Genomic DNA, 21693 nt, shown 5'->3' with positions numbered 1-21693 from the left:
CATTTATTCTTGTCAGCAAGCCTTCAATCCCACCTGCTAACATCATTCTCTTGTTTTCTCATTTAGTCCATCAGGAGGACATGCTGCCATGTGGTTAAAGCCAGGCTCATCCTCTTCTCTTCTCTTTCTAATCATAGTCTTTCAGCATGAAGGGAGGCCTGTGATTCCACATTCATGCCCACAATTACAATCTACAGCCTGCGGAGAAGCGATTTTCATAAACGAGAGATAAAAAAAAGGGAGGCATGGATTAACCTCGATCGCCGACTGTTGCGGTTATTGTCCGTTAATCTTTTTTTTCTGCTGCTTCCCTGGTCTCGGTATTTTGCTCCGCAGCGGATCTCCCCAGGTGAAATGTTTATTGAACTCCGAAACAATTTTCCCTCTTCGGATCAATCGCTCGCACTGCGGTCGCGAATGACTTCGTCTGCAAATGAGATCCAGAAGCGTGTGTATGTGTCTGTGTGTGTGTGTGTGTTGGTATTTATGTGTGTGTCTGAGTGTATGGTAATTGTCTGCTTCACTTCATTAAACTGCGGGCCTTTGTAATTTGTGTGTGTGTGTATGTGTGTGTGTGTGTGTGTGTGTGTGTGTGTCTTTTTCATATGCACTTTTCTACATACACACATTATGTATACCTTATTAGCTATGTATGTACTCCAGAGACAGGTCATTGCTGCAGAGCCGTTTAATAGAAAATTAACACTAGTTAGCTTTAAAAATAAATATGTTTATATATAATTTGATATAAAATTTGATATAAAATTTATATATACAGTATGTCCAATGCATTTACATATATGGCATTTGGCAGATGCCCTTATCCAGATTGACTTGCATTTATCTTATTCATACAACTAAACAGCTATGGGGTTAAGGGCCTTACTTAGGGGCCCAGGTATTGAATTCTAATGCCTTAACCACTATGCTACCACCTCCCATGAGAGTAAATATGATTGATATTCTTGGTTATCACACGAAAAATTGCCTGAGACATATGGATAATAATTTATTTTTGTATATTATACCTTATAGCTACTTAAATGCTTTTACATTTTGCTTATGTATGTATGTTTGTGGTGTGGTGGAAGATGATGAAAAAATTTCCTAAAGTTTCTCCATACTGGAATAAAGCTCAAAACCACCTTTTTCCATAAGTTGTAACGTGAATGTTGTCAACCTGTCAAAAAACACGATACCAAATGCAGTTAAGAAATGCGTAAAAATAAAAAATAAAAACTTAAAAATCTCTAGTTAGAATAGAACTAAAAGTACAGGTACGCCAGTGTCTAAAGCAGACCATCCAAGCAAAGCATTAAGTACATTTATTAAATACATCTTAACTCAATTTTTTTTAATTAATTTTTTTTCTGTATAAATTGGGTTACTAAGCCAAAGTCTTCTGAAGCAAGTCTGTAATGATTTAACAGATAAGTACGGTGTTTCCTGGTCAAACAGGTTATCATATCTGGTGTCGTGGAAACCATCTGCTCCATGCCCAACTGGATTCCCACTGGATTTCCAAAAGACTCAGTGATCGTTCCTTTTTTGTGATTTTCTTTCACTCTCTACTACCTTTGTGAGATTAAATCCTCACAGGACTTTTTCATACCTGACATGTCGATGACACACGTTTATCGTCTCCTCTCCTCCCTCGGATACACCTCCCTTCGTTCACATGAAAGTGTATTCCACCTATTAAATATTGCTGGAAAATGTGTGCCCACTACAAGATCCTGCCATCCTCCTGGAGAACACTATGAGCTGAGGAATCATCTTAACATTAGAACAGTTCATTTCCCAATTCAGAGGCCAATCAAAATCTCAGTCTTTTGTCATATTGGACTTTGAGCTTCAAGTACTTCCTTGTCACTTCAACAGATTCAACTGATGCATAGTTCTCCCTCATTGTTCCATTGCTGTCTTTCCTTCACTGTCTTTTCATCACATTAAAATGCTGATGCTTGTCACCGAAGCTGAAAACAGACCACCTACTTGACAATGATGGAAGAAAATCCCACTTAGTACCTGCTTCTGTTTAAGCCACAGTCTGTGGGACTTATTCATTTATACACCATTTTCAGCTATAAACATTGCCTCAAAGCAGTATTGCAAGAAATCCAGATTTAGATTTCAGAGTTCAGAGTGGCAGGAAAAATTCCCTGAGATAACACCTGTGAACGAAAACTTGAAAGAAGCAGAAATTTAAAGGGAGCCCATCTTAAAGTGCACACTTTGAAGCCAAACACTACTAAGTGTGTAGAAAAGATGTTCACTATATGAGCATCATGGTGGTGTATGATTACATCAGCAGTTCTTATGTACTGTAACTACAGCTAAGATTATCCACTGAAGTCTGGGTGAATCTTGGGCATAAACAGTTTTGAATAGAAGTCCTAAAAGGCCATGCGTTAGAATATAATTTTCTTTCTTGTTTTCTCATGATCACGACTTCATTTTCTGGTGATCTCAGCCATAACAAAAGTTGTTTTGCTCACGATCATGACCTCATTTTCTCATGATCTTGACATAAAATTTGTTTTCACTCGACCTCGACATAAAAATGATTTTCTTGTGATCACGCATTCATTTTCTCGCGATCGCAACATAGCGAGTCCTTTTCTCGTGATCACATTAATTCTCAAGTGAGCTCGACATAACAGAAGTCGTTTTCACGTTATCACGGCCCGCTGCCACAAATGGTTATGGTTCTGATGTGCCGATGCTGATAATTCTAGAACATGCTCTTATGCCGAATACACAGAACAAGTAAGTACTGATCATGAGGAAACAATGTTTGTTATGTTGAGTTCATAAGAAAATAAAGTCGTGATCATGAGAAAACAAGAAAGTAGCAAAAACTAAAATGCATGGCCTTTTAGGGCTGCTGTAGTTTTGTTCAAATCTTCATGGATATTCATGTGGGACCATTCAAAGCAGCAGAAAGTGAATAACTTTCACAGGCCTGCCGTCTCTCATTACACAACGAAGGTCTTCTGCATCCCCACTGTCTCAATATATGAGTCTCTTACTGTTTTCAACACTGCACCCACGAGATCTTGTCCAGTTATTGAGACTGGACACTGTCCAATTTTGAAATGCTTCATACATGCGAGATCGTAAGACCTCTTCATAATCAACATTCATCTCTTACGTCGTTCTCTCGTGCTCTGTTTTCACTTCAATCCTCCTTTTCTCTTAGAAGCAGTTATCACTCCCTTTTCCCCCTCAAATCCCTCCATTCCTTAAAGGAAGAAAGAACGACACTAATGAGGCACATTCTGACACATCTAGGTTTGACAGGATCTCTTCCACCACCTGTGGCATCAAATTAAGTACGTGTTTGTATGTGTCTAGCTCCAAGTTGGTGTAGCTCTTTCCCAGCTTGCCTTGGTGACTAACAAGAACCCGTGCAAAGGTGGCATTATGCAATCACCAGGAATTCTGGGAAATGAATTCTATGCCATTGGAAACCACCTGTTTTGTTGTGAAGCATGTTTGGCATCCATCCTTCATTTTCAACCTCCTGTTTCCATCCCTGTTTTCTCGTCCTTCCATCATCTGGCCGGCACTCTCCCTTGAGACTGTCTTCAAGCCTTGTATCACAGTGATTGACAGGTGAGGAAGTAAGACCGTACTTTTCCACCCAGAGTGCAGGGGCAAATGTGCTCTCTTGGACATCAGGTCATAGATGGCATTCAGTTTGAATTGCTGGTATTCAAACTCATGATTTTGTGATGACAGTGCAAAGGCTTTTTTTCGCAGTGACACGCGAGAGGTCCATAAAAAAAAAAAGAAATTAAATAAATAAATAAATAAATAAATAAATAAATAAATAAATAAATAGAGAACATTTCTGATGTTGTTTGGTCACTACACTAAAAATACATCGTAAGTCTTTTTTTGTTCTTAGTATTCGCTGTGTTTGAATTGAAAAATGGTTTTTATCTGAAGGGACAGTAAATATGAATTTATTAGAGGAACCATGCAGGTGGGACGTTTTGGAGACTGGTGAGAGAGGCGATCGAGATGGTATGGTCACGTGCAGAGGAGGGACATGGGGTATATGAAGCAATAGAAGAATGCTGAGGATGGAGGTGCGAGGCAAGAGGAAAATAGAAAGGCCAAGTAGGATGTACAGTATATATATATATATATATCCCCCCCCCTCTCTCTCAACAATTTCCATGTGCGGTCCGCTGTGGTAAAAGGAGCAGCCAGAAGAAAAATTAGGAGAAGAAGAAATAATGGGCCTTTTGCAATCTTTTTAAAAAAAATTTAAAATTGCAAATTATGTGTTCAACAGTAAATATTAAACAAACACTTATACATTGCTACAAGCACACATTACCATTAATCACTTCTTTTTCTCACTTTTCTCTCTCCGGCTCTTTGCAGGGAGTGAACAGTATGTTTGAGGTGATCTTGATGGGAAACAACTCGGATCACTTCACCATCTCCCCCACGTCGGTGCAGGGCCGAGCTGATATCCGTGTGCGTGTGGCTGTGCCTCTGGACTTCGAGACTATCAGAAGCTACAGCTTCTCTGTAAGTAGACTATTGGCCTTATCCTAATCTGGCTCACATAATATTGAGTATTTATACAATAAAAATAAAAAAATAGGGCAGCTAAAATCTAAAACCGTCTTTGAAAAGCGTGTGTTTCAGTGTGACATCCATGATCACAAGTTGAATATGTTGCTGTATTACACATTAGAATGAAACATGCTACTAAAAAAATGGGGGTTAAATGATAATAATAATAATAATAATAATAATAATAATAATAATAATAATAATAATAATAATAATAATAAAAAATAAACCATTAATTTTTGTTGGTTTTTTTTTGTTGTTTTACAAGAATATTAGTCATAAACAAAAATGTTAAGTACAAATGCCACTTCAGGTATAAAGCCAAGAAAAAACTGAAGAAGTAATCTTTCATTGGGACAATGAGACAAAACACTCGGCCAAAGTTTATGATGGCTTGAATATTATGAGGAATGTGAGGAAAGAGTGAGTTCTTAAAATGTACTATTTTGCTGCAGAACACATTAGAATAAAATGTGCTACTGAAAAAAGAGTTGAACAATAAATAGATCTTGACTTTGGTTGTTTGTGGTCGTATCACAAGAATATTAGTCATATTTCAGGTATTCATATTTCACACATTTCAGGTATAAAGCAGTCAAATTGAAGTCAAGAAAAAACGTTCATTTGGCCAACGAGACAAAACACTGAGTCAAAATGTATTGTGGCTTAAATATTAAAAGGAGAATATCATTCAGAAACTCTGAAACTCAGTATAATTGCACTAGAGGCAGAATTCAGCATGCCAGAAAAGATCCAGAATAAATCGCATCCCAAACCAAACTCAGGAGACATTTTCATGCCAGTTCAAGCAAAGTTCTCCAATGATCTCCAAATATTTGTATCTGAGAGCTGAGGATAAATGACTAAACATAGGGAAAATAAAGAAATACAGTAATGAAATATATTAAATGATTTGGCCAGAGTGCTGCAGAATTTCAGTTGGTGTTAGATTTTTTTTGCTTATGTAGTCGGGGTGACTGGAGCACAGCCTCAAGCATCAGTTCGTCGTGTTTGAAGTGGCACGCTGCCGCTCTCAGAGGAGAAGTAAATTTAAGTTATGACTCGTCTCGAAGCTGAATTGGGTATAAAAACCGACATTTTATAGCCTTTTTTTTTTGCAGTTGGAGATTTCTAGAAAACCTTGGCTCAGCTATCACTATTTGTGTCTGAGCCTTAAAGTCTTTCCCGATCGGAGTTAAGCGGCAACACTGCATTCCCACTGACTGCATTTAAATATTTAATGTTTTGGAGCTGTATGAATATATAACCTCTGCTCTAATATGCAGTATATGTGGCATTTGGTTAGAATAGCTTTTTTTTTACACTGAACTACCAGGACTTTTCACGAAACGGCTTTTATTTCCATCCACTAACTACAAAGTTAATATTTCCCTAAGTGCTCAGACTTGTAGTTTTCCTTTTTTGGTCAAGCTGCAGCGTTTTAAACGTATTAAACGGAATCGTCCGTCAATCGTCCATTTTCCCCTGGTGGTCTAGTGGTTAGGATGCAGCGCTCTCACCGCTGCGGCCCGGGTTCGATCCCCGGTCAGGGAACCAACCCCAGCCACTCTTAGTGCGGTTCCAAGCCCGGATAAATGGGGAGGGTTGCATTAGGAAGGGCATCCAGCGTAAAAACATGTGCCAATCCAACATGTGGATGATCCGCTGTGGCGCCCCCTAATGGGAGAAGCCGAAAGAAAGTTTTAAACGGAATCGTCCGTCATAGTGACGGCGTCAGAGAGCGAGCGGCGTCATTACCAAATCAGCTAAGTAGATGAATTAATTACACCGCACAACAAAGTTTCATTGCAATCTTAAGTTTTGTCATGTTTTTTCTTATATTTGTGTCCAAAAGATTTTGTTTCTCTAAAAGACCTACAGTATGAACAAAGTTTCGTGCAGTCTGGGCATGCCCAGGCATGAAATCAGGCCAGGTTGGAAGCTGTTCTGTGGAAGCATGCAGCCCGGGCATGCCTGGGCAGGCCGGAGCCAGCTTGACACTGACTCAGCAGGCTAGGAAAGTGGCTTGCATATACAGATGCTGCTCATTGGATTAATATAGATGTTACAGTGTGTACATATTGTTTCAGAATATAGTATATTGCATTAGTAGCGCTGTAACAAGTCATTCAGATGTTACAGAGCCCCACATTACATTCAGCTGGTAGACAAACTTCTCAATGCATACAAAACAATGAAGCGTAACATGTCACTCAATATTAATTTCCCTCACTCACACTTGGACTTTATCCATGCAAATCTCGGTTCTGTCAGTGACAAACACGGTGAAAGAAGTTTTCACCTGGACATTGCTACAATGGAAAAACGATATCAGGGCAACTGGAATCCATCAATGCCTGCTGACTACTGTTGGACACCGCAACGTGATGCACCAGACATTGAATATAAACGAATAACAGAAGCAAAACACTTTTAATTGTGTTGAACCTAAAAGGGTTTTAGAAACATAAACACGATTAAATACATTATTGCCGGTAAACAGTTAACTGTCTATTTCTCAGAATTCCTACGTGATGCAACAAAAACAAAATATATATTTGTGCATACCCAATCAGCAAAAACTTTTCAGGAAGCAAAACTTTTCCAAAAGATTGTTGTGCAGTGTTATTGATAATAAAAAGCTGTTCTTGATTATAAAACTTTCCGTAATTGTGATTTCCGTTCAGCTGTATGCCAACGAGTCTGTGGCAGAGCACGTGGGCTTCGCTCGGGTCTTCATCGATCTGCTCAATGAGAACGACAACAGGCCTGTATTCAGCCAACTGCTGTATAACATCAGCTTGCTGGAGAGCACAGCAACCGGAACATCACTAGTAAGAATCCAAGTAAGTACACACATCCACACACCCACACACCCACACACACACCTTAACACCATCAAAAACAAGCTTTTCGGTGGAAATACATTACATGTGCAGTTTTCTTGTTTTGTTGGATGTGATCTTTTATATGTTTGGAGGGCAGCATGGCCAATTAAATGAGAAAGTCCAAAAGTTTGTTTTATTCAACCGCCAATAAAAGATAGAAATGCATGGCATTTTAAGAGTGTAAGGGCAGAAACATTGGGACATCTAAATAAGTGTTTTTCACTTTGTTTTAAATACTGAACAACATTTAAATAATGGCAGAAATGGCCAAATTGAGCACATAATATATATCAGTAGTCCCCGATTTACGATGGAGATGCGAACCTTGACCGCATCGTAACATGAAATTGAGTTGCACACAGGAACACTTGCATACACACAGTCAAATCCCAAAGATAGAGGGAAAAATGCTTTATGTAAATACATTTATTATGCTTAAAAACAGAGAGAATTGAAGAAATAGAGGCTGCGATCAATACTGCAAGAATTCAACTTTGGTCCAGATCCTGACTGAAGTGCTGGAATATGTTTCATTATCCCGTGCTCAGTAAGGTCATTTCTATATCATCGTTACCATCAATAATGTAAAATGGGCAACACGTTCAGTGCAGGTGCTCATAACTTTTTATTTCGTCTTTAATTCACTCACTTGTCCCCATTTGTCACAATAAGTGGAATAGAAATCAATACAGATCAGTAAAAAAAAAAAAAAAACTTCTTCAAGCGTATCATTGACCTTGTGATAGACACAGATTGAGACTGAATAGAATCTTAAATCATGCACTAGCCTTTATTAAAATCTTTAGGGTACAGATATATGTTTATTTGCTTTGTTTCTGTCTAAATATCATAAAATATGATTGTATTTTTTATTTATTTAGTTCTCTTTATCTGAGCTTTGCTTCAGAGCTCATCACAAAGGCTAAATCCCAGAAAAACGATGCTGCTGTATTTTCCTGAAAGTGCATATAAATTCCCTGTCCATGTATTTCCTCCTTCCCTTTAAGAACTCCTTTATCGCCCGACTGAAAAATGCATGAAAGCCTAACTTTGGTTGTTGAATGATCTTTTTTTTTTTTTTTTTTTTTATCTTTCTCCGAGCATGTTGCAAACCTGACTTCTGAAGTTGTTTTTCTTTACAATACACCATGTTTTCTAAGGGTCCACTCAAGAATTTTTTTTTTTATCTCAGATACTCCACTCCTTTGTTCCTTTCACTGACTTACATTGAAAACTTTATGCTGGCTTTAAAAAACTAAAATGGACCAGCAACAATCTATCAATGGTAACCCTGCCCTGTGTCTCAGCTGCCTGAACCTGTAGGACACAAAGACATTTGGCAAACGCCCTTATCCAGAGCGACTTACACTGATCTCATTCATACATCTGAGCAGCTATGAGATTAAGGGGAAAGAGTTGGCAGCTTAAAGTGGTTCGAATATGAACTCATGACCTTCTGATCCAAAGTCCACTGTACCACCTTCCTATATACTTTATACTTTATTTCCCACGTAAAATTTTTTTTTTCTTTGCATATCCCAGTGATGTAGGAAGCTGGGGGCAGAGCTCATAGGCAGCCATTAAGTTAAGGGCTTTGCTAAGGGCCCCAAAAGTGGCAGCTTGGCAATACCGGGCTTGAACTGCTGACCAGTAACCCAAAGCCTTGACCACTGACCTACCACCTCCCCTCAGTAACAGTGAAATTATTTCCTCATATATCTAAAGCTGGGGTCAGAGTGCAGAGAAAGCCATGATATAGCGCTCCTGGCAGGGAGGATAAAGGGCCTTGCTCAAGGGCCAAAAAGTGGCAGCTTGGTGGTGCTGGGGTTTGAACTCCCAACCTTCTGTTCAGTAACCCAGAGCCTTGACAGACAAACATTTCTGTTTGTGTGGGGCCCAAGCGTGGGGTTTAAGAGAATGTCTCAAGAGAAACATCTAATCAGTAATTGAAATTAAATTAACCCTAAATGAGTACTAACTGAGCACCATGATGGCTGATTGGTATTTTTAATCCAGTTAAAATTTGAATTAAATATATTTGCAGTAGCAGAACAGGAACTCGACAGGAATGATCTTTCCAAATGTTGGATCCGTGAAGTGAATCTGTATTTTCAGTATATGTAAAAGAAAGCATTGCTCTTTGTTAGAGAACCTCAATTCTCATATTTTTATGGTATATTTAAAGCACATTGACTCAGTAATGACTTATAGTGTTGATATGTTTGTATGAATTTGCTGCATGTGCAGTAACAGCAGCTTGTGTATGTCATTCTCTTAGCACTGTGTAACTCCTTCTCAGACAAAGCTCTCTTCTCTCTCTCTCTCTCTCTCTCTCTCTCTCTCTCTCTCTCTCTCTCTCGCACTCCATTCCCACTCCCCACTTAATTCCAAGCACCACCTGTAAAAGGTTTGATGCCTGGTTTTTAAACAGCTGATTGATTCTTATTGTTTCCATTCATGTTCCATAGTAGCTTTCCATCAATCCATCGCCATCACTTAAGATATAAACGGCGAAAATAATAATTCTGCTTCACGATGTCCTCTATATGCGGCATGCTGAATCGCTTTTGATTTGCAGCAGGACGGCGAACCACTCGGGTCACATTAGATCATTCGCAATGGAGAAGCAAGCAGATGTAGATCCAGCCTTGTAAATAATACATGAGAGTTGTTGTAATGTCATGTTTCCCCCACTAATGGACAACTCATATTCATTTCAAGATGCTTCTGCACTATATATGTCTTATGTAGCCTGTTGGCCATATTATTGCAATGAGTTATCTTTAGAGAGCCAGTATTTCAAACAGTGGTCATAGATAAGGATCATTGCTAGTGGCCAGAATGTTGTATATCCATCTTACTTTTTTCCACAGTAGCCTTAGGTAATATTTACCAAAACTCTTTTTTTCTCTTAGCAATGTCTAGAATATTCACATCGATACTCTAACATAGAGCAGCGTATGCTTACCATGTGTATTCTTTGGGTTTCCTGTCAAAAGAAATGGTACATACATTTAAGACTGATATTATAAATTTTACAAATGCTGCATCTAGAGTTCTGTAGTTTTGACGCTTGAAAATGAAAGTTGAGATTTTTCCACTACTCTGATCATAAACGATGCATTTAAACCCAGTGGCGGGCCGTGCATTTCATACCCAGGTCTTCAGTGATGTCCTACCTGAATCAACCAATCTCTTATTACCATAATTATGACACACAGCTATAGAAACCATCAATATTATAAAGAAACACATTATAACAGAGTGCTCCATCACAGACAGGAATGAATGCCATTACCAAAGCAAGGAACCCAATTAACACAATTCAACAAGTCTCCTTTCACTGCAGCCACAGCTGCGCTGCCTGCATACATCAGCTCTAGCAGAAACATTGATATTAACCTCATAAAATGACCCCGGGTTTTCCATGCATTTTTTCCGTTGATTATGGTTTTCCGGGGGGTTAAAAATAAAGGCAAATTGTGTGTTTTTTGCGCAAAATCTACAAGAAAGAAAACTTGAACGTGTTAATGGTTTACTATTAAATCCAAACAAATATATTTGATCTTGTGCAGTTTTCTACAGATGCAGTTTGCAAGCTCTGACTGGTGCGCTCTCTGTCCACCCAATCAAACGACGTGAAAATGGCAACGTTATTGTACGCCTGCTAGATGGCCCCAGAGTCACCAACTCGAAATATGAAGATAATTGACTATTTAGAATAATTTTAAACGTATTTCTGAAAATAAATATATAGTAAAACCCTCAAAGGACATTGATTCAGGCAAAATATTGCATCTAATAAAGAAAGTAACCAGTATAACAGTGTTGTGTTTAGACCCATATTTTCATCTCTCTCTTTTACCACTAAGCAAGGTAGAACAGCATCGTTACAATCTCAATTCTTGGTATCTGACAGCATTCACTCATCCGAACCGACTCTCATTAGCGCTTAACAATGTTTAATTACTGTTGTTTCCGAATAATCTGCCATTCTAATCGTTTTTCCCATTTAGCCCACGGCCTGTTTAGCATCTTATCTGGCCATTAAAAATGTCTTACTTTATGCTATTAATCAAGTGTAGTTGATGTCTGATCCGGTAGCGGAGACCTGATTCTGCTCAGGGAGAAGCTCATAAAACAGTGGTGCTTTTTACGACTGACATAAAACTGCTGCTGTTTTACAGGGTTGTGGACATTGAGTGCGGTGTTAAACCGTGTTAGATGACCTTTAATTTGAAGTCTTGTTAATGGCTTTATATGGAGGACGATTCACCTCTGGGTTGATACAGTCTCGTAATAAAGCCTGGAAGATGGAGGGAAATTAGCATTCATTCATCTCACACATGAAGGTTAACTGTACTGAGTAGTTTGTCACAATATTATGCTACCTGTGGCATTTAGCACAGTGGAATGTGGGTTTTTTCTGTTTTAAAAAAATGTCTATTCACATTTCCTTGTTTATTCTGTCAGGTCAATGTACAATAGTACATTATCTTCTTCTAAGCTTTTAGTTTAGTTTAAAAGCAGTAATTCTGATAAAGTTATTGAACAAAAAAAAGGGAAAAATGATTTATTTTCTTTTGAGTCAAGATTCAGACAATCTTTAATCAACAATCCCAGCTACATATTATTACCATCTTGAAGTTTCATTAATTTTTTTAACATTTTTCCTTGAAACATATTATTTAGTAAATTCCACAACATTACCATGAACATGAGAAACCCAAGCATATCCGGACCCATGTTTTAAATTATTTTGGACCTATATTATTCAAGTCAAGTCAAAAGTCAAGTCAAGTCAAGTCAAGTCAAGTCTATTTCTATAGCGCTTTTTACAACAGACATTGTCTCAAAGCAGCTTTACATAATTTTAAGATTCAAAGTGAACGATGTGTATTTATCCCTGATAAACAGCTGTGGTGACTGTGGCAAGGAAAAACTCCCTTAGATGTTATGAGGAAGAAACCTTGAGAGGAACCAGACTCAAAAGAGAACCCATCCTCATTTGGGTGACATCAAGAGTGTGATTATAGTCTTTAAACAATACAGAACACTGAAGAGTGAGAACTAACATGAGCACTGGAATGTAAAATTATGAGTAATGTACTTTCTACAGTCTTTTACAGTCATTTGTGGTTATGGAACCAGGAGCTACTGAGCAACTCATAAAATAGCCCAACATTTGAGCTCATCATAGATCCAACACCAGCTTCTCCATGCCCAGAGCCTTTAAACACTCCAGGAGGTCCAGTGTCCAAACTCCACATAAAGTGTGGAGGATCCAAATGGTTCAGGACGTTTGCGGGGTCGGCATCTACTTCTTTAAAGGTCCACAATCTTCATGAGGTGGGACGTGACTGGCGCAACCTCAGGATGTTTCGGGATGGGTAGAGAAAGATGTAAAAATGTAAACTGTAGTTAAATGCAATACTTAAAACATACTTTAGTAAAAGTAAAATTACAGATTATAAAAACTGCTTTCAAAAGTAGAAATACACAAAAAACTGCTCAATTACAGTAACACAAGTAAATGTAATTGGTTGCGTTCCACCTCTGACAGTAGCAAATTACATTTATTCTAATTCTTAACACCACTGTCATAAATGTCATTATTTTTTTACAGCAATACCGAGTATTATACTATATGTTCACATACTGTATATACAAATCACTGATCATTAATGAAATATGATCATAGTAATGAATGATTTAATTGAACTATAACTAACTGCCAATCTTTTATTTATTATAATTTTTTTTTACAAATGAATGCAAAATGATAAAACACGCCCTTTGCATGACATCTTTAGTTTAAGCTTTGGCAAACAGGCATGGTCAAAAGTCAATGTGAAATTTTGTCTTATCAGTGATGGCTTGCCTGATAGAGTATATCATATAACTCGAGGCAACATGATGTTTATAAGATTGCTAAATACACTATATGGCAAAAGTATTGGAACATCTGACCTTCTCAGCCTGTGTTTTTTCACCACAAAGATGGAGACACACACACGTCTTCGGATGCAGTAGAATTACATTTCTCCTTTACTTTAACTAGAAGGCCCAAACCTGTTCCTGCATAACAATGCGCAAAGCCAGCTCTCAGAGGATATAGGTTAAAAAGGTAGATCTCCTGCTATAGAGCTCAGACCTCAACACTACTGGACACCTTTTGGGATGAATTGGAACTCTGACTGCACCCCAGACCTCCTCACCGCACCTATATCAGTACCTGGCTTTGCTAACATCTGAGGAGCTGAATTTGCACAAATCTCCACAAACACACACCGAAATCTAGTGGAAATTCTTCCTGGAAGAGTAGAGGTTATTATAAAAGAAAATGGGGCTTGAATATGGAATGGGATGTTTGAAAAGCACATAGATTGGGGACATTTAATGCATTTGGCAGACACCCTTAAGCACAGCAACATGCAACTATGCAGTTCAGGGTTAAGGGCCTTCGCCAAGAGCCCACAGTTGCAGCTTGGGTTAGTAGTGCTAGAATTTGAACTTGTGACCTTTGGATCCAGCGTCCAATGCCTAAACTACCTCTCAGATATCAAATTTATGGTCAGATGTGCACAAACACTTGTTCATGTAGTGTAGCTATAGTCAAGAGGTATTTACTTCCTTAACTGCTTATGATGGAGAATTATTTTAATTGGATTCACGAATAAAGAAACGCTATTAGACCTTTAAGTGTTTTAGATTTAATATTCAATGGATTATTTTTAATGATCGTTTCATCCCAGTCAGACTTGAGGCAGGTCTTGAGTATTAATTTTATTTGTGATTCTTTTTCTAGACAACTCCTTAAATCAGTAAACTTATCCAAACTTCCCCTTGTGTTGAACTTGACCTAAATGTATTATATGCACTTCCTGTCTGAAAAGCATGTGTTTTTTTTTTAAATATATAAAAAATCTAGGACATGGTTCAAATAAAGGGCGAAGTCAAGATCCCTGCTGCACACTGCACACTGTCGACGGCTAATAAGGCCCTCGCGCTATTTGTTTGCCTCTTGGTTGCGTTGCCGAATTGAAACTATAGAGCGCTCTGGAAATGCCGTACACGTTCTGGCACATGGGCCGGGTTTTACAATGAGAATACGAAGTCGTAATTTGTTGTCTGCTTGAACCACTTTTTGTTTGTGATTCTCCTCGATTTATTCATTTACTCAATGCTGCACAGTTTAAATATTTACACGTTGCTGGAGGTTTGTTATGGCTAGCATTATCATGTACTAAGGAGCCATATGGTTGCTTTCACGTACTTACTTAGATGCTAATTTGGGCTAATATGTAAATGGAACTGCGCAGGAACACAGGAAATGGAATGGCTTTTAGTTATTTATACCCAGGACACACTGGATATCTATAAGGCTACATTGTTAATTTGTTTCCCTATTCTAAATGGAGAGAAGGTTAAGTGAGGAAGTGAGCTGTGGCATTATCTTTAGCATTTAGTTGACTTTTTGTAGCATTGTCAAGTGGTCTTATACAGTACTTGTGCTTTTAGGTTTGTGCAGTTTTTCACACCGTGTTTGTGTTCATCACTTTTAGCATTGCTGATCATTATAAATATTTATAGTGATTTACAGTGTGTGTGTGTGTGTGTGTGTGTGTGTTGGCTCTCCTGAGGTTGCAGAACCCTGGATCTCCTCATATCTCTGAAATTGCTCTGTTCTCTCCCTCCCCCCATCCGCCAGACTGGAGTAGGTTTGCATTCATCCATCTCTTATCAACTTCCTTTCCTTTTTCACTTTCTTTATTCCCCTGTATCCATTATATCGCTAATGGGTTTCTGTCCCTGTGTGTGTATCTGCTTGAATCTTTGTTTGTATGGTGTTTGGTGATGTTTGCTGTAGTTTGTGTGTGGCAGCCCTACATGGGAATGGAGGTTGGGGATTTTGTCCATTCTGTCCAAACAAATGAGTGTGTGCTATATAGTGGGAAACATGAAGTTCAGATTTCTGTATAAAATCAAATAAAAGCTTACTATTTTGTCTGAGACGGTGTGTCTGCTGATACTTGTCATGACCCTGCCCTCTCTTCATTAGTGATGGGTTGTTCATGAACGATTCGTTCATTGTGAACGAGCCTCTAATGTGAATCAAAAGAACGAGTAGTCTCAAAGAGTGATTCGTTCATTTTCCACTGTGTGTGCATGATCATAGCATCACAAAATCTTTGTAGGCTATATACAGCAAACAGAATTGAGTATCTCATGAGTCCAATGTTCCGAGTTGTTCGTTCTTTTGTCACCTGGCTCCAATAGACGCTACACAATGCAATAGATCAGGGTTTTTTGGTCCAAATCTTGACATTAGTGTTACAATAATTATGGGAATCACATGACAAAAAATACACAGACTAGAAGATTTGAGAGATGAACTACTTGTTCTGTTTATTATAATTTGTCCTTATCTGTATTGTCATATTCTCATTATCGGAAAAAGTCCAAAACTAAATTTGTGTATGTGGACGTGTTGGGGATCTGCTTATTGAAAACTTAACATTTTATTCAGTTTTCGATCAAAGGAATGAAATGAACTAAACGACTCCAAAAACAGATTCATTCAATGAACCAAGTTACTAAATGATCTGAGCTTCCCATCACTACTCTATCACTATGCCAGGTGCATACATGGAGGCGGCATTAACTTCGATTTATTATAAAAGCAATTCCTCTCATCTTTTCCTTTTTCTGCTCTTTTTCATGCTTGAAATTTCTCTACACCGCTCACTATCTCTTTCCTCCCCCTCAGTTTTGTCTCTGCCTTCGGTATTTTGCTGTCAGCAGCAGAACAGAATCTGTGTCTGAGTTGCAACTTTTGTTCATTTTTTTATATATATATAATCTCACTCTTGCACTCTGCTTGTGTGTTTACTCATTTCCTTCTAATCCAATCACTTTGTTTGACTTATTTTCTTATCAGTTTCTCACAGTCTGGAAAGACGCTGATCCCTCACCTGCTAATTTCTGACCGTGTGAATGCGAGTGTTTGTGTTTGCGATTAAGTCTGCGGTTGTAGGTCGGTTTGACTGTGTGTTGCTTCTGCCTGTTTATGTGTAAGGTTATACGTAAATGCATTAGTAGGTTTTGGACAGTAAACAACCAGGGCTGCGACATGTCCTTCCTGGTAAATGAGGTTTTTATCCGAACCTCTGATATTTAAATATCTAGCCTCAAGATTTTACCTTGAACTAACATTCTACCCCCAGGGTTAATTATTCAAATCCAAGATTTTACCTAAGCATCAGATACTTCACGAGATGTCAATCAGCCCAGGTTTAACACCTAACTCCAAACTGGATTTGAACTGGTCATCAAATTCTGCCCAACAATTAAATTTAACCACAATTTAATCTTAAATTTTTTCACACCATATAAACGTTGAAACTCCTTCTTAGATGTCAGACCAGAATTGAAACATTTAATCTTAGTTTCTAAGCCCAACTTTTATTTCAGGTTCTTTAGGAATGCTATGGTTTTAAATCCCAGGACCACCAAGCTGACATGGCTGGGCTCTTGAGCAAGGCCCTTAACCTTCAATTGCTCAGCTGTAAAACTGAAATACAGTTTAATTAATTTTTATTTGCAGAGCGCTTTTAACAATGGACATTGTCTCAAAGCAGCTTTACAGAGCCAAAGCAGTAATAAAATAACGTATAAGCTTGTTCATTATAACTAGTATTTTGTCCACTATTGTTATTAAATGCAACCTGTGTTCCTAAACCATTGTAGCAGACTGTTCATATTAATTACAGTCCAAATCCATACTCAAAGTTCTCAGTAATTTAATGCATCTTTAAAACCGTAAGTTGCTCTGGATAAGGGTGTCTTCCAAATGGCAAAAATTTGAAAGGAAAACCCTATTCTCAGTTTTCCAAATTTTACTCCACACTACATTCTGACCCAAAAGTTCACATTATCCCCAAGATAAGTCTTGCTCCACCATGTGGTACAAATCAGATATTAAATTTGGTCACGATCAGTTGACTATGAAGGTACAAAATACCAATTGAGCTCTTATGCTGTGAGAGGCCACACCCATTCCGATTGAGATTGTAGGATAAGGGTGAATCGTCCGAATAACGTATTAATTTGTAGTACCAAGTAGATAAACTCAATGCATGTGCACTTTAGAACTTTGTTCCAGAGCCTTTTAGTGAAATGCTTACGCTTTGTTGCTAATCGGGTGTAGACTTGCCATCTGCAGAATCCTGCCTTTTCAGCAAGAATCTGAAATGAGTACCGAACTTCAGAGGGGTAAAAATAAGATTGAGTTAAGGAGAAAAAGAGAAATTAGAGCGAGAGTCTCATGCGTGCATGTGTGTGTGTATATATATATATATTCTTTGCTAAATTTGTGTGCAAATCATCGTGTAGTTGTCTGTTTGTGGGCATTGTGTTGTTTGTGCCGGAGATTCTGCAAATAGATAAATTTTGCAATTTTAAACCAAATTGTTTCTTTATTACATTAGCGGCACGCTGGGCCTGTTGCAGCTGCTCATTTGGGTCCACACTGAGTAATTTCCCGCAATAGCACGTCTCCCAGCAGAGCTGCAGAAGGATTGAGACGCAAATAGCATAGATAGAACTTTTCTTTTGAGCTCGTCTGCTTGATATCGTTATAACAGCCTTAGCACTCTGTACGATCAACAAAGGGTGTTTGGAACTAAGCAGTTTTTGTAAACGGCCGGTTTTGCATATCTTGGAGCATAAAGATTTATTTTAGGACATTTCAATTAAAAACAATGTATACTAGCAAATGGACACTTTAATGACAATTACAATCACACTAAGTCACTTTAATCTGTACTTCTGCAAATATCTGCCGTACATATCCATCCATCCCTTCTGTTTAATTTATGTATGTGTATATACATAAATACATACATATATACACATATACAGTACAGAGCAAAAGTTTGGACACACCTTCTCATTCAAAGAGTTTTCTTTATTTTCATTACGGCTTGCTCATCAGGGACAAATTCACACCATTCACCTTCACTTTTGTTTTCTGTAAAGCTGCTTTGAGACAATGTCTGTTGTGAAAAGCGCTATACAAATAAACTTGACTTGACTTGACATGACATGACTAGGAAAATTGTAGATTCACACTGAAGGCATCAAAACTATGAATGAACACATGTGGAATTATATATGGAATTATATACATAACAAAAAAATGTGAAACAACTGAAAAATGTCAGGTTCTTCAAAGTAGCCACCTTTTGCTTTGATTACTGCTTTGCACACTCTTGGCATTCTCTTGATGAGCTTCAAGAGGTAGTCACCTGAAATGGTCTTCCAACAGTCTTGAAGAAGTTCCCCGAGAGATGCTTGGCACTTGTTGGCCCTTTTGCCTTCACTCTGCGGTCCAGCTCACCCCTAAACCATCTCGATTGGGTTCAGGTCCGGTGACTGTGGAGGCCAGGTCATCTGGCGCAGCACCCCATCACTCTCCTTCTTGGTCAAATAGCCCTTGATGCCTTCAGTGTGACTCTACAATTTTCAAAATAAAGAAAACTCTTTGAATGAGAAGGTGTGTCCAAACTTTTGGTCTGTACTGTATGTATATATATATATATATATATATATATTTTAATATACTTTTATACTTTTTTTTTTTATTTGTACGTTACATTACTTTACTATTTTTATTTTTCATCTTTATATTGTATTTCTTTTTCATGTTCACAAGTTGAACAGTCGTAAAAAGCATTTCACTATAAGTCATACTCTGTGTGAATGTGTATGTATAAATAAAATTTAAATACATTTTAATTTGAATTAGAATCTGTATTTAAATTAACATACTTTTCAATTTTATCTGCTTGGTCAGAATATGGTGTGTAATTTCTTCAGTTAAAGCAGCCTGAATTGTGGGTTTAATGCCAACCAACATTACTACAGTTATATATTACTACATAGTACATACATAGTACGTAATACACATAAAAACCCCCAGCTTAAAACACGTTATTTGTATGTTTAAATGCTGTTTAAAAATGGCTGTGTTGTAACGTGTTGTTATTTAAAAAGAAAGTCACATTTAATCCTTTTCAAGTCAATGCACCTAACTGGGAGGATTGAAATCTAACATACAGGACTGTCCTGGGCGTGTGCTTTTAATCACGCGGCCTAATACATGGTCAAAATCATGGCGACCATGTTTTAATAATCTGGACCAGTTTTAATAATCACAAAGTTACCTTAATATTAAAGTTAGCTTAACGATACATAGCAAGGAGAGCTAATGATTTTAGGTAGTCCACAGCTATCTGCAAGTAAAATACTGAGTCTGTACTGTATGTGCTCAATAATTGTATTATTGGATAAATTCAGACTTCTCCATGCAGTTCTCTCTCTCTCTCTCTCTCTCTCTCTCTCTCTCTCTCTCTCTCTCTCTCTCTCTCTCTCTTTCTCTCTCTCTCTCTCTCTCTCTCTCTCTCTCTCTCTCTCTCTCTCTCTCTTCCTCTTCTCAGTGTGTGTTTAGTGTTTTTTATAGTTGTATGTATTTGATGCTTGCTCTGACAGAAGGTAATTGGTTTCCTCACACTCTTCCCTCTGGTTGGAGAAGCAGCAGAAAGCAATTTGTGCAGCACGTCACTTCACATCTGCACTCTCTTCAACACACACACACACACCTTTACAGAAGATCGAGGATATAGACAAAAACTTTATCCTCATTGCGTTTCATGATCGTAACATCTAGGTGCAGCTCAAGGCGTGCAAGCATAAACTTTGTAGATTCAGGGCGCAAAGAAAACATGGGATTAAGGCATGATGATGTGGCAAAATCATGCTATTAATGCTATTTTCTACTAATTAGCTTACTTATACAAGGGTAATGTATATTAGGGACACCTTGTGGCTGTTTTTGGAGCATAGCTAAGCAAAAGTAATTTGGTAATACAGCGAGAACAAATGTGTGTGTTCTTGTTTTCGTTTCTGTTCTAGTTTATCTTTTAATTGAGTTTGCTAACTTATAGTGTTTACCTGTTCTGTGTTGTTAGCCCTTGATTATTTTGTTTGTGTACATACTGGAAGTCGGAGCCTTGCATTTTCCTGCATTCTGTTTATTGTATTGTTAATTTAGCATGGCATTTGGCAGCCGTTTTTATCCAGAGAAACTTACATTTATCTCATTTAGGGATAAGGGTCTTTTTTTAGGGGTCCAGGAGTGGCAGGTTGGTGTGACTGGGAGTTGAGCTCATGACCTTTGGAATCAAAGTCCAATGCTTTTACCATTAAACTACCACCTGTGTTACAGACTGACCTGTCCCCCATTAAAGAAAGGAAAAAAAATGTTGCCCTCACAGAAAAAAAGTTTGGGGCCCCTGGTTAAGTGTAATGGTGTGTATAGTAAGCAATTTCAAGTAATAATTTCTGATTTCTTGTCTAAAATAATACTCTTTAAACCTTGGAAGTTGAAGTTCTCAGTGTAGGACATTACCTAATAGTTCTCAGAGTGTTTGCTGACAGGATACCAGTGCCTACCTGGGAGACGGCGTCAGGCTTTTGCTGGCTATATCGCTCTAAGTGTTGCGATTACAGACTGACAGTTAAAATGACACTCATTGTACCCTCTCACCACGGCTTTTAGCCTGAACACTTCGAGTGCATCATTCGCTCTGGACGGATTGTTTTTCAGCTTTTGCTCGGAGGCTTCACTCTCGCCTGGTCGACACCCTGATTTTTTTTTTTGTTCAAGCGCAAACATAATTTAGCATCTGTCACTCACGCTCGATAGGGCCAAGAAAATCAGACTGACCATCAGACACGAGGCCGTCTCTCTCCCTCCATCTCTCAGTCCCCCCATCCCTCCCTCCACAGACGTTATCTCACGCCACTCAGCTTTGTCGAAAGTTTCACATCTTTCCTCCAGGAAAAAAAAAGAGAGAGGACAACCTGTCAGGTGATTTTTTTTTTTCTTCAGCACCAGAAGGAAAGAAGAGAGAAACAGGAAGACTACCATTTTTTTTATGGGTGTTTGCTCTTTTTTCTCTTTCTTTTATGCCCCTTTATATTTAAATACATGAGGTTACACTGTTCATCATCAGGCTCACTAGCATTGTTGCTGTACTCATGGACCCCTGTATCCGAGACAACGAGCAGCTGAGAGATATACCGAGAGCGAAGAAAAGAGGAGTAGCTTGAGGGCAAAAAGGTAGCAAGGGGAGAGAAGTTATTT

The 21693-nt window shown here is 38.2% G+C and overlaps 1 protein-coding gene across 3 annotated transcripts in view; it reads left to right on the top strand.

The window, feature by feature from the left end:
- The window catches only part of cdh23 (cadherin-related 23), a 258601-nt gene that overhangs the window by 148347 nt on the left and 88561 nt on the right, over positions 1-21693 (top strand). For all 3 annotated transcript variants that reach the window (XM_083540380.1, XM_083540382.1, XM_083540381.1), the window contains 2 exons: positions 4399-4548; positions 7284-7442. In XM_083540380.1, the coding sequence (XP_083396506.1) occupies positions 4399-4548; positions 7284-7442 (309 nt within the window). The remainder of the gene's footprint in view (positions 1-4398; positions 4549-7283; positions 7443-21693) is intronic.

The sequence above is a fragment of the Silurus aristotelis genome (genome assembly GCF_946808225.1).
Source record: "Silurus aristotelis genome assembly, chromosome: 4".
Taxonomy (NCBI): domain Eukaryota; kingdom Metazoa; phylum Chordata; class Actinopteri; order Siluriformes; family Siluridae; genus Silurus; species Silurus aristotelis.
The sequence above is the reverse complement of the archived record's forward strand: the minus strand, read 5'-3'. Positions and strand labels throughout refer to the sequence as shown.